This window comes from Haemaphysalis longicornis, unplaced genomic scaffold, assembly GCF_048455015.1.
Source record: "Haemaphysalis longicornis isolate Haplotype H1 unplaced genomic scaffold, Haemaphysalis longicornis Haplotype H1 scaffold_4, whole genome shotgun sequence".
Classification (NCBI taxonomy): domain Eukaryota; kingdom Metazoa; phylum Arthropoda; class Arachnida; order Ixodida; family Ixodidae; genus Haemaphysalis; species Haemaphysalis longicornis.
The window spans coordinates 108,928,442-108,942,279 of NW_027526361.1; the positions used below are offsets into that span (position 1 = coordinate 108,928,442).

At 45.6% G+C, this 13,838-nt stretch overlaps 1 protein-coding gene across 1 annotated transcript in view; it reads right to left on the reverse strand.

The window, feature by feature from the left end:
* Positions 1 to 427: 427 nt before the first annotated feature.
* Positions 428 to 13,838, reverse strand: part of LOC144179254 (uncharacterized) — a 29,764-nt gene continuing 16,353 nt past the window's right edge. The window contains exon 6 of the mRNA XM_077707540.1: positions 428 to 584. Coding sequence (XP_077563666.1) covers positions 471 to 584 — 114 coding nt within the window. The 3' untranslated portion in view covers positions 428 to 470. The remainder of the gene's footprint in view (positions 585 to 13,838) is intronic.

Here is a 13,838-nt window from a genome sequence, read left to right on the forward strand (position 1 = left end):
TGCTACTCTCAGTAGACCCCAGCAGGTCGTCTTCTGTTCCGTTGAAGCGGTTTATAATTAAAAACTTTATACGTTACTTTGCCACAATGCCAACTCAGGTCCGCTTTCATGCACCTAAAATCCACCTTGCGATAACTGCTTAGAAAAAGGGGGTGCTGACATTAGCATGCAAACTATTTTTCTTTAAGCTTTTTTCCCGAAAGTAGGCAAGGGTGATTAGAATCAAAGCATGCTTAGAATCGCAAAAATACGGTACAAACTTGTGCCTCCACCCAATGTGTGCATTTGGCTTCTCTGCACAACACTGGAGCTTTGCAGCAAAGTTGAAGCTTGAAAAACCCTTAGAAAATCCGGTTGTAAGTCTCAAACTAATTTGTGGCTGCATTAAAACATGAGGGGAAAAAATCCTCGCAGCTCATTTTCAGCATTTTTAGCATTTTTAATGTTTTATTCTCTTTTCCTGTAACTTGCTACGCACTGGTCAGTGAAAGCCGTTTTGCCAATGTCTTGGATGGTGTAGATTTTTTGCGTTTGCTCTGTGAAGTGGGCGTGGCTTTTGGTGTGGGAGTCTTCACCGGCGTCGCCTGCAAAGAATCGACGAGAAATAATGAATTAATTTTTGCACCTCTTTTGTGGTGTCACAAGAAATGCTGGCACAGGTTTGCAACCCACTGAACTTACCAAATTCCTTGTCTATACCCACATTTAAAAGTGTATTCAAAATATAGATATATTTTTTGTAGATGACTGAACAATTTTCCATGCAAAGCATGCTGCAGCACAAGTTGGAAGAGGTCATCACAGAGAAGCTGCCAACAGTAACAGACTAGAAGAGTTCACTCCTATGCTGCAATAAAATATTCCAATCAACCCAATTATTTTTTTTAAGGGGAGACACTGGTCTTAAAGGGACACGGAAGTGATTTGTAAACATTGCGGGATTACTAGCGCAAATTGTAGTCCGGAGACCATTGGCCATGTTTCGACCACTCTGAGCGTGTTTACGCGAATTTATTTAGTAAAAAAAGCAATTTGAAAATGCTGTCCTCCTCTCTGTACCCTCACCCATTTTCTGTGGCGTTTTTGTGCGATGTTAGGAGGAGATGAGCTGGCAAATGGCTGCGCTACTGCACGGCTCGCCGACCTTCCGACAGAATGAGTCGACCCAGCGTTTATTCCGCTGGCCGCCGAAGGGTCGTCACAATTCGCTCGCTCAGTTGAAACTAAGCCACAACACGTTTGTGAATGGAAGACTGTGCCTTTGTTTACTTTGTTAGTTTGTACTCTGTATCAACTTTCGAGTCCGGGTCGCTCCACACAAGCGCTGCACAAGTGTACATGCGACGCTTCGCAGACTGGTACGCTAGTAGGAAAACCTAAGGCCACTTGAAGGCGGGAGGAGAGTCAGCGAAGTCAATGTAGGTACTAAGGAAAAAAATCAACTGATATTTTTACCGTACAGCGCAAAACTAGGGTGCAGGAAGCACTTTTTTGCGCTGGGTGAACAAGCACAGCAGCCAGCAGCACGACCACACATCTGCGAACGCTTTTCCGTCTAAGAAATGCAATTGCTAGACATGAGATATTGTGGAACTTTGGGGGACGCTTACTGCACGAGCGCTATACGACAAACAGTCACCTAAGGTACTTGAAATGCTAAAAATAAATGAAAGTGTAAGCTGCACTGTACGTTATATACCTTATATACACCATTTTCCTTGCTAGAGGTGGGCGCCGCCATTTGCTTTTTCTGACCGGACGCTAGCGCCGTCTATGAAGCAACCGCCGAAACCTCCGCGCTGGGCTGTTAAGTGATCCGTTCTTTGCGTGCGTCTGCTCGGTACCCATGCAATACCGAGTGAACCGTAGTGGTTTGGCGTTAAGTTAGCGGTTGCAGTGCTTGTGTGTGTGTATGTTCTGTTTTGTTTTCATCATCTGCGGATGGATTTTAGGACCTAATTTGCTGCCAGAGCGGAAAATGCCGACCCCGGCTGTTGCGAGCAGCACCAAGCAGTGTGGTGGTGGTGCCGGTGGTGCTCCGCAGTTCCACGATGCAAACGTACCGGAATGGCACCGATTGACATAGAAATCGATATCGGGGAGTAAATACGTGTTTTCAATGCCACCGTGCTTGTTATGTTCACCGATTAGTCATATTTACGGAAGCGCAGACATCGAATGCGGAGCGCGCCCAGCATATGTGGGTCACGGTGATCTGTGCTCGCGATGGACTTTCGACGAGGCGATTGCTACGCTGTTGACATTGCAATGAAATATAATCTCTCTTAACTAGACTTATGACGGTTACTGACGAAACGAAATTACCTGGGCGGAAAAATAAAACGACCGCACAACCAGCCAAATTTCTATTCGAAGGTTGAGCAGAAGGGTCGACGTTCGGGCGAGTTAATATTGATTGATCATGGTCGTGATCATGATTGACCTAACGCTGCGCAGCGCATGTGGCCTGTCGCTCGGAGCCCACCTTTGTGAAACCGCTGCTTGCACCAAAAATGCTTTACGCGACCAGCAGTAACTGTTTTGTAATTGTAATACTTTGGATTCCATGACAACGCAAAAGGATTAGAAGCTTTTCCTTTGACCGCGTTGTGAACAGGTTGAGCTATTTTTCAAATGCAGCGTTCACGCGTATCTCGAGCTGCGTTTCCACATTGGGCTGCCTGCTTATCCTGCTATCGACCAGCAGTGTGCGATGGGGAAAGTTATCCTTTCATATCGTTTGGCAGTGTAATGCGTTGGCCTGAAAAAAGTAAACAAAACGCCTGGATTTTAAAGGTTAGATTACATGAAAAGGGGATAGTTTAATGCCAATTGGCTGTAATGACCACACAATATATGGTATTTTAAATTGACTACAAGGAACCAGAAGTTATTGTAATGTTGTATTATATCGGCGCTCGTGAAAGATCCCCAGGTGGTCAAAATTAACCCGGAGCCCTCCACTACGGCGCGCCACATCACCCATGAAGCGTCGGGGCGTTAAACACCATAATGAATCAATTAATCAATCAATCAACCAATGAATTGTAAAGTATTGTAAAGGATAAAGTTGCTTCTAAGATTTCAGGGGGTTCCGTTCACTGTCGCAGCTTTGCGTGTGATAAATGGATTTTGCTCCGTCTGCTTGCCGTCCAAGTGCACCCAACAAACCCTGGAGTTGGTCATTGGTACAAAGTCGTTGCGATTTATCAACGGCATCCACCGATATCTCAACTCGGTGTGCATTGTGAAGCGATGCAGCAAAAACACGCCGCAACTGCACTGAATTTTCTCTAGGCAGTGTAGTGCACATGGGTGCTGTCAGCGACCGTTTCTCGCTTTCTCTGGTTGTTCAATAGCCCACCACCGCGCAGTGCTGACCAAGCGACGTTTGCGCCTTGAACGGCATCGCAGCATTGGCTAAAACCGTTGAAAGTTCCACAAAAACTAAGCACTCGGTGCGAAATACTACTGAACTACGCAGCGGAGCACACCGTGCCGAGCGATGTTAGCAGCCCAGCGCGCACAGGCAACGCTGGTCGGCCGCCGAGAGAACTGGTTTGAGAGTATTTTCCTCCTTTTCCGGCTGCTTATGGAAAATGGTGTATATCCAACCTCGGCAGCGCTGCCTTGTGGCCAAGTGGTCTAAAGCGCTAGGATTATTGTTTTGCAAGTCGCAAGTTCGAATCCCCGAGGGTACATGGTTTTTTTTTTGTAAGTTGATTTTTTTGTTTGCGGCCGATGTTTTCTAAACTGAGTTCACCCTTTTTGGGCCGTAACGTTCAATGCTCCACGAGCGAGTTCGCAGAACGCGCACAGACTGACACTTACGGGCTAGCGAGTTCTCGTTGGCGTGCTGTTGCCACAAGCACCGATTACTTGCAGGCAGTGGGCACAGGCCAGAATCAGCAGACCCTTGGCCTGGTGCAAACACGCTTCTTAAAATACAGGCATGAGTGAGGCAAGCTCCTATTATGTGGGAAAAGCGCATGGCATTTAAGCGTCTGCGGTGACGCGGAGGGCGTTCATCCACTGCGTAGGCCTCGGCTAGTGATTGCTACGATTCCAAGCCGTCCTGGGAGGCTTATCTTAGGCATTTTACAGCCGACAACACGGCAGAAGCGCAGTACGACGATTACTGAGATATCGAGAATGCCCATCCAACGATGCCGTCGGATGTCAAGCATGTTGTTTTACAGAAACGAAACCGAAACTTGTTTGAATGCTAACCTTGGACATCATCCAATCAAGGTGCATCTCCTCCTGTCGTTACAGCCTTTAGTTGGTGCGGCCGCCACAGACTGTGCATGGTAGTTTTTCTTCTTCTCCGCTTTATAAAATAATTACCGACTTATCAACCGGATAAACGATGAAAAGTGTGCTAATTTGAGCCAGTCTAGGCAGTGCAAGCAAAACCAGGAGCTTGACAAATTCACTTCAGTGTCCCTTTAAAACAACTTCTTTTAATTTTCAAGTAAACTTTGCGAAACTTGTCAGTCTTGCTGCTTTTCCCCACTGATTTCAAATATGCCACAATTTGTTCAGCTGGTCAAGTAGTTCCCAAGATAATTAGAGATAATTAGCCATTTTTGGTGAAACGATAGACCAAACAGTGTTGGTCATAAAACTGTAATCTTCATATTTTCTAATACTATGAACCCTGGTGAATGCAATAATTGAAGCAGTTTTGTGATGCATTGCTTGGAACTAATTTTACAGCTCATTAATATTCACTACTTTCATTACGGGATTTTTTTTAGTACTTTCCGGTCATTTAGATGCACCACCAAGACTGCTCCAGTTGCTGCACAGAAACCCGGCGTTTACATTACCAATAACCTCTCTTCGCACACACACGTTGCCTACATCTGTAATAATGCTAATCGAACGCTGGGCTACTCGCACCATAACTTTTCTCATGCTCCGCTGTGCCTAAAAATTCTACTAACACCGGTCACTAATTCGCCCAAAACTTGAGTACGCTTCCGCAATATGGGATCCCCTGCAGCACCCACTAATGTCCAGTGATGCTACTGGCTTAGGCCGCTTTGGAGCAGCTTTTGGAGCAGGCAAACATGCGTTTCGGAGCAGCGAAACTGGCTTTCAGAGCAGCTATTGATAGAAGCAATTTTAAGACACGTGCTGCAGTCATGATAGACTATCGATAAAAGAACACAGCACACTCTTCCATGACAATAAAAATTAAAAGAACCCAGAACATGGATATTTTGTCCCCATTTTCGTCAGCCTCCTGAAGAACGTCTGCATTGAACTTAGTGCAGCGGCTTCTACAACAAAAATAAAAAAACAAGCTCTCATTTCTACACAATAGCAGATTTACTATAAACGAACTAAAAATTGCTCGTTACTACGAAAATTCTAGGTAAAATTGAACGCTATTGGAAGGCTATTGTGCGAGCGCTGACCACGAACATCAGCAGCCATCAGTTGCATTAGGCTTTGACTGCCTAATGCAACATGCCACTCCACCCCGTGTTGCACATGCACCACTAATTAGCGGCGTCAGCGCTCCCACCGTCAGGGTCTAAAACGACAAGTTGCCGACAGCAGCGTTATTGCTTACAAAGGCAGCGGCCGCCATTTCTGGCAACCAACATGCAGCACCAGGCTGAATCTTGCCCCTTCACGACACGTTTGTCGCAAGCAACCAAAACGCCTCCGTTAATGACAAGGTAGAACATTAAAATCCGAATAAAAATTTCCGGCCATGCTGCTGCACCGCTGTTGCAACAATAATCAATGGTAAATCACAAGAACCGCTCCGTCATTTGTTTGCACACTACTATGCCTAAAGGCGGTCATGAAATGAGATCCCTGTCGACCCGCAGTGGCACACGTACAAGAAACGCAAAATACAAGTAAAATGTACGAATCTTTCAGCTTTGAAAACGCACTTGACAAGGGCTGTCGACAGGCTTCTCACCCAGTTGTGCACACCGACTCCAGTTACATTTGCACAGCAAAACGCATCATCGCCGTTATCGCAACCGGGGCCAGTTTGCCTTGGCTATGCTCGGGTGGCGTCCCGAAAACAGGTTCACTACGATGTTGCTTTCAATGGGGAACCTCAAGTAGTTAGTTTCAGTTATGAAAGTCGGCGTACACCCTTGGTTGCAGGTTGGGGGCAGAATCGCCAAATTTAGAGGAAACGTAGCAGGATGTAGCAGCCAGGGCACTTGGGCGCAGTTTGGCGCAATGGTAGCACACTGCACTATATTATCCGTTCAGAACCGTTCAGCTCATTTTATTTGCTCTAATAACTTTCGTACTGCGAGCGTATCCCAAATGAAATCTAACCTTGAACTACCAGATTTAACTGTCCAGAGGAAATTGGCGCGACTTCATCTTTCTCATGAGATATTCTTTCACAACTCATCAATGAGGCGAGATCTTATTTCAGTACCATCATACCGCTCATCACGCATTGATCATCAGCATAAGGTTGCCATTCCTTTTTGCCATACAAATTTATTGTCAGCTGCCTTTTTACCCAGAAACTGTGCTGAATGGAACCACCTACCTACCCTTTTCCATCGTTACCAACCATTCAAGACCCTTCATTGTTCAAAAATGCCATTACTCAACACTTCTTATAATAATTCTGCAGTGTTCGTTTTCTGTTGCGCTTTTTACATATTTGTTCTTTTTGTAGCTTGTTTCTGTTTTTGTTCTTTTTGCTTCTTTCTTGTTTTCTTTTCTCCTTTTCTTGTTTTCTTTTCTCCTTTTCTTGTTTTCTTTTTTCCTTTTCTTTTATTCTCTTTTTTCCCCCTTTGCATGCCATAAAATACTGTTATCCATCTCCTCTGTAACGCCCTATAGGCCTTGAGGGTATTCAAATAAATAAATAAAATGCCATTTGGAGCAGATGTAACACAATTTCACAGCATTATGGTGCCTCTAGAATCTTTCTACAGGCCGCTTCGAAAGACCTGTGCCAATTGCATTTTATCTACCTACTATATCAGGTGTTCTGCCATGCACTAGAACATACTTTGAACTAAGAATGCAATTCTTGTACTATATCTGAAGGTTTACAAAATGTGGAGTTATCTGACTTCGGCCCCAGCAAGCGGGCCGTCTTATTATCGTTCAAAGGTCCAACCCCACGCACAGAGGCGAAAGACATCAGATAACGGGCCCTGCTTCGTGACCGGTAAACAGCAGTGTTTGTGCATTCTCAGGGCAGCATTCCATAATACAAGGTGTTTGCTTGCATTTTTTCTGTCGTACACCGGTTCCAGTGCGTGCGAAGCTGAACATGACATTAACTTCCCCCATCACAGGGTTGCGAGAGTCGACGAACTTATGCCATAAACTACACAACTAGAGCGTGCAAGAAGGCATAATTTATGTTCGACCATCCTTCACTAAGCAAAGTTAACCCCAATGTTCACAGGCGAAAATGAGTTATTACCTCACAAAAAAAAGCAAACTGAATTAGCAAGCGCGGGCAAAGCATTCAAGGCGCTGTTTGTTGAATACATGCAGCTACGGAAGTTGTGCGCAGCAAAGCTAGGATAGCCAAAAATGGGCGACTAAATTGACGTTCACTTCCCATAAACTACAACCTTTCATGCGAATATTATTCCATCTGTTTGCGAAGAGACACAAAAACATTTTACTTTTGGCCCTTTTCCACTGATTGCAGCGCAGTGGCTGACACCGACAAACAAAACCGCGCAAATGCAACACAGAAGTGCAAAGAGAAGGCGGAGAAGGCGCGTAGTCCCTGCTGCGTTGTGGCTAAGTCAAAGTCAACTTCAATAGATGGTCATAGAGTTGATGAAACCGAAACCATAAACGCTTTGATGAAACCGAAAATACAAGTTTTCGGACACTTGGTTTTGGGTGCTTGGCATCATGGTGGTTGTATCTCGTGGCTCAGGGTAGCGCATGTGCGGCCCTGTACATCTAAGAGCATCACAGACCTGTTGTGGCTCTATTCAGACACTGCAGCGTAGGAACGCTGACAAGTTTGGAGCAACAGGGGCGGCTCAGCGCAGGATGGGGCAGGTAAACAAGTTTGGCACTCAGTGGCACAAATGGCGCAGCTGTTCCACCTCTGCAATCATAGCAGTAACTGCAAAAGTTTGTCTTTACGGAAAAGCATGTGTGAAGCTGTTTGTCTTGAGCAGGTTTTTTCGCAACCAAACAAGCTTTACCACATCCTTCCTCGTATGCGAAAATGTGGCTTAACTGAAAAAAATTCCCCTAAAGGCTATGCAGAAAAAATACGTGTTATATCGAAAGATTTCATGTTTTCTAGTGCCCCCAGCGCTTGTCCGGAAACAAACGATGCTTTATTCACTTTGAAATTAATCAATTTAAGTTAAAATTTTGATTCTCCTGCCAAATTGTGCATTTTCATGACATCTGCAATGACGTCACAAGAGCAGGTCTTCAAGGTAAACCTAGTGTGCTGCGCAGCTTTGTTTATCGTTAGTCAACCTAGATGGCGCCACCATACCGCGGTGGGCCGTTTTCTGCCTTTGACCGCATTTGTACCTGGCTTGTTTTTGTTAAGATAGAAAATAACCGTTTCATGAAACATGGTGTTCACTCGACAAATATCATCATGCAAGATACCGTCAGCTATGTCAATCGGCCAGTGTCGTCTGAGACAATCCCAAAGCGCCACAGTGCTGTGCAGCTAAAACAAGCACAGTGCGCGCAGTACCAACAGCAGTGCGCATGTTCACGTACCTTTCACTGTTTACCCCACCATTCTTACTGCTGTAAAATGAATATGCATTACATTTAGATGCAAATAGCTTGTTCGGCAAGCTTATAAGCCCTGCCTAATTTGCGTTTGCTGGCCTCAGCCAATCGCAGAGCTGGCACACATATGACATCATAGGTTCTGTTGTGGGAAATGAGCTAGTTGGCCGCACGGCCATTTCCTTTGTTCAAACACGATTTGCAGAAACACGCTGGCCGGCGACAGCGGCGCACTGCAAGGTAACAGCAGAGCAGCGAGCGCCGCCGTGCGTTCGCTGATCACGCGATCACTTCCTGAGACGCAGCAGATATGCACCGTGACCGAGAAGACTGCAGCTCGTGCTGTGCCCAAATTTCGCATTAGGGAGTACAGTGATCGTCAGTGCATTTTTTTTACAAGTGTCTAATCAATCTCAATAACACACACTTCTGCCACCAAGCAACATGTCCTTGCTGCAAAAACTAGACCAAGGCATTATAAAAGGTGTGAAGGTGCAATGTCATAAATGCCTCGTGCAGGGCAGAGAAGCCAACTGCGGTCAACTTCCGTCAGGCAGCACAAATGCTCATGGGAATTTGGTGCAACTTGGAAGTGTCCAGCATTAACAACTACAGTGTAGACTGCTTATAACGTATGCCGCGGGAGCCGCGAAAATCCGCACTATAAGCGGTACCGCACTATAACCAAAACACGCGCGAATTCAACCACATCGCCACCTATCTCTCAAGTCAACCTATATTTATCATCACTCAAACGCACAGCACTTAAAAACGAAGGCACGGTCTATATTTCATATCATTTTTAACATCAGCCGCTGCTGCAGGGCAAAAGCACAGTCTCACAAACGGCGAGCGTGGCTTTAACTTCCGTTGTGTTTGTTTTGAAAGACCATGGCTGCGTTTTTAGCGTCTATGAACAGATGCCGCAAGACGTGATAAAAACGCCAGCGGGATTCTTTTTTTTTTTACCCCACCTTGCGTTCACGATGCCGAAGGCGGCTGCTTATCAGCGCAACGTACTGGTGGTGGAAATTTTCGGCGTCGCGCGGCTCGAATGTTCGGAAAGGGAAAGAGCGGTGGCTAATCTGCAACAACGTTCTAAAGCATGAACCGCGTGGTAGATTTGGTATCGCGAGAACGTGCAGTGCACGCCAGCGCGCGGCAACATGGCGTCGGCACTGGCGGTGAAGCGGTGCAAGCAGTTCCAGTAAGTTCCAGCGACCGCTTCTAACCGCTCGCTGAAATGCCGCACGGGGCGCAAGATAAGATGCTCATGCAAGAAAAAAGCTAATAATGTGGGCGAAAAGTGGAATATAAACTGCCATCCACGCTGCTTGTGAAAGCGCCCATCAAAAAGTACTGCGGTGGTAAGCCTAAACATCTCTGGCGCGACTAGCCAGCTCGGAGCGCTTCGAATCTCTTAGGTACGCGTCTCCTCATTGGTGCAAGTCGTCAGGCTCCTCCCACTGCCACGCGAAGAAGCCACCGCGAGCGCGGAATCGTCAATACAAGCACGAAAAAAAAAAAAAAAAAAAAAAAAAAAACTCACGCGCAACGCCGATGCGCACAATTCGTGCGCGAAAACGGGCCATGCGGTTCACGATTAATAAAATCATCTTGCCGCGCGCGGATGGGGAGTCTGTTGCTATCTCCCGAGATGCATCAAGCAAGGTCAGTTGTGGTTATCAGGTTCGCACGAACTAAAGGGTGCCTATTTTTTTTTTTCTTTGGGTGTCTACGTTAGAGGAGGGCAAGGGGTGCACGCTGCGTCAGATGGCCGATTTCATCCTTTCTTTTTTCTTCTGCAACCCTAAAACGATGCCCCAGCTGCGCCGGTCGATCAGCAGACCCGCCGAAAAACCGCACTATAAACGGTATTGTGCTTCGGCCAACCGCATCTTTTAAGCGGTATGCTTGTGCATTGAGTTCTATGGGAGGCAAACCGGTGGTCGCAAAAACCCGCGTTATATCCGGTCCCGCTTTATAAGCGGTTACGTTATAAATGGTCTACACTGTACTGGCAAAAAGCAGGGCTTGCCAAACTGCCTGTGCAGCTTGAAAACGACCTGGCAGACAGCAACCCGGAAGGCCTGTGAAATTGAAGTTGCGGAACTGCTACCTGCCATCTCTTCCTTCAGTGACCACACGGAGACCGACAGCAGCACTAAAGTCTGCGAACTTGACAACCGAGGAGATTGTTAACAGCATTTGTGACGTCTCCAGTGACGATTACAACCCAAAGAAAGACGACTGTGGATAACCAGACACTGAAGAGGGTGAGATCATGCAAAAAGCTGATGTTTTAGCGCACGTAAACTGCAGTAGGCGGAAAAAAGTGCTGCAGTATTATAGATGTTACAAAAACAGGTTAAAGCAACTATGGGCTTAGTATTCCTCTTCCACCTTCTACTCGCGATTTCAGTTGGACTTTATGCCTATGCAGCCAGACGAAAGAGCATGACTTGGATAAAAGCAGTAGCCAACTGCGTTTTCCGTGAGTTCTTTGTATCAATCATACGACCGCATAAAATAGTCAAAATCTGGGAGACAACGAGATTATCTGGGAGACTCAGCAAATATGCTTTTGCGCCATCCGAGCAGGAATTTCAGCATCCAGCATATAGAACAGAAATAAATACTCAATCGCATTTTTTTCTAAGACAGGTGCTTTTAACCTTTTTCTGAGTTTCTGCCCATATTTCAACCCCTTACAACTGGCATGTTGCAACATTATACACAGCTATTTCGTAGAATGGACAAATTTAGTTCACTATGCAACTTCTTTTACTAAATATTTGAGCGGCCACGAAACAAAGCCCTCTCCAACTTCCTTTCTCTTGAAAAAAAAGGGAAAAAAAAAGAATGAAAATAAAACAAACTGGCTTCAAATTTTTTTCCAGGTCAATTTGTCCACTGTGTTGTTCGTAAGAGGTGACAATTTAAGCTGTTTAGAAAAGCCGAGTCATAATTTTCACTACCCCGAACCTGTATAACAGTTCGGGGTAGTTCGGGGTAGCATTATCAAGCAGTGCTTGATAATGCTCATTTGATAATCCTCGGAAATTCAAAGAACGAATGAATACATGCGAGTTATGACAAAGCAGCAGGGCAAGCCTATAGCGACGATAGGCGACGATGTGTTGTGCCTGTGAATAAGCTTTGGTTTTGTTTTGTGGTTGCAGGTGTGTGCCGCATGTCAGGGGTGACGGGAACTATGGAAGAGCATTCCTGAGTGTGATGACGGATGGCACCACATCCGCTTTGGGCATGTGCAGGGGTGAGACAGCTGAATCAGATTTGGGAGCAGTTTTCGGAGCAGCGAAATCTCGATTTTGGAGCAGAAGGACCTTGATTTGGAGCAGGTGATGAGATTTATTATGTCACCTTAGAAGCCTAAAAATCAAATTTTTGGCAACTCGGGGGGAAGGGGGGAGTGCACTTTTCAATGGGTTTTGAACGTACACAACACTGAAACAGCCATTCAATGAAGTTTTTTCAACTAGAGTATTACAAGGCACAAACTGCAAACCTTTTTACAAGCCATTTATAAATTCTTAGGCGCTATGCATAGATAGCATGGAGTGCCGTTGAAAACGTCGAATCGAAAAACTAAGCAATCCTAAGGCATTTTCATTATCATGTGAATGCTGAAATTATTATTTTTGTAATCTGACTTGGCTTTACACACAATTGTAGAGGCATGGCAAAAGTTGCGCAAAGCGAGCTGAAAATTTTCGCACCCCACCAGCCCTGCCATTTCAATCCCCACGGTGCGCATTCACTACGATCGCAATTTGAATAACGTCCGTATGTTTATCCACCTCCCTCTTGGCATTAAATTTAACTTCAGATAGATAAACGATTATTACTAGCGTGCAATAATAGCCCGTCCCGCTATCGGCCACTGCTTGAACGTTTTGCGGCGATGTAGCCTTGGCCGCCACTTCTGCAGTGTCGATCGTCCCATTTCCGCCACTCGCAAGTTCGCTGTCAAAGGCAGCAATAATTCAGCGTTTTATTATAACACCGCAATGAGTCCGAAATTTCACTTCAAGCACGCACCGCGCCTCTCACTCGAGGCCGAAACACGGCGAATTCACGGGCCCCACGTTGTTTTTGATGAACTCCCGTTCTTCGAGTCACGCAACTTCCCTCAACAGATCAAACGACTAAATAAAAACCCAACCACCCCCATAACCAAAACCACAGTAGAAATCAGAGAAGAGCACTCTACTCTGCCTAAACCACGAGCAACTCCTTCGCCCGACGGCCATGTTTTCCAATATTCAACACACCAAGATGGCGGCACCCAGTAATGTCATTCCGGAGATACGGCGCTCCGAAAATTGCCGTCTTTTCATCAATTTTCACCAGTAGTTTGTCGCCTGAGTACACATACGTATTTTTTCTACAGGACTTTGCAATTGTTTTCCATGGGAAAACTTTAAAAATCTCCCAGAACATAACATGTGCAACGCGACATGGTGACCTTTGAAAAAACTATATTGGGGACAATTTTATGCGGGTTTTATTGAATGATCCATCGATTAAACCTTTACCAATAGGATCACCTTGGCGGTGCTGGAAAATTATGCCGTCAGTAAGCATTTTTCCCCACTGAAACTGGCGGGAGCGTTAAAATCCTTGGCTGTCAGACTGTTTTGGAGCAGTTTGGCGCAATTTTTGCAATTTTCGAGCTTTTGGAGCAGCCTGGCGCAGGAAAGCAGATTTGTATCAAAAGTGCGCAATATGCGCAGCTGTCTCACCCCTGCATGTGGTGCGGGATGGTCACGTGTGCCATGTTTTGCACCCATAGGCTGCATTCATTATGTATACTGGTGGAATAAAGTAATTCCCCCATACATAAAAAAGGGTACTCTATGCCCTCCATTCCCTGGTCTGCATTTTTGATGATGAAGTAGCCAGAGTGAACTTGCCCGCTTGAAAAGGCAAGGTTTTAAAGGTGTTGGAAGACGAGATAACAGACGTTATGAGAGTCACATTAAAAGTTTTGCTTCTGCCATGCCGTGCATGTGCAGTCATCTGTAGTGTGTACCATCACATTTTAGCAATACTGCACTCTCACGAAAGCAAGAACT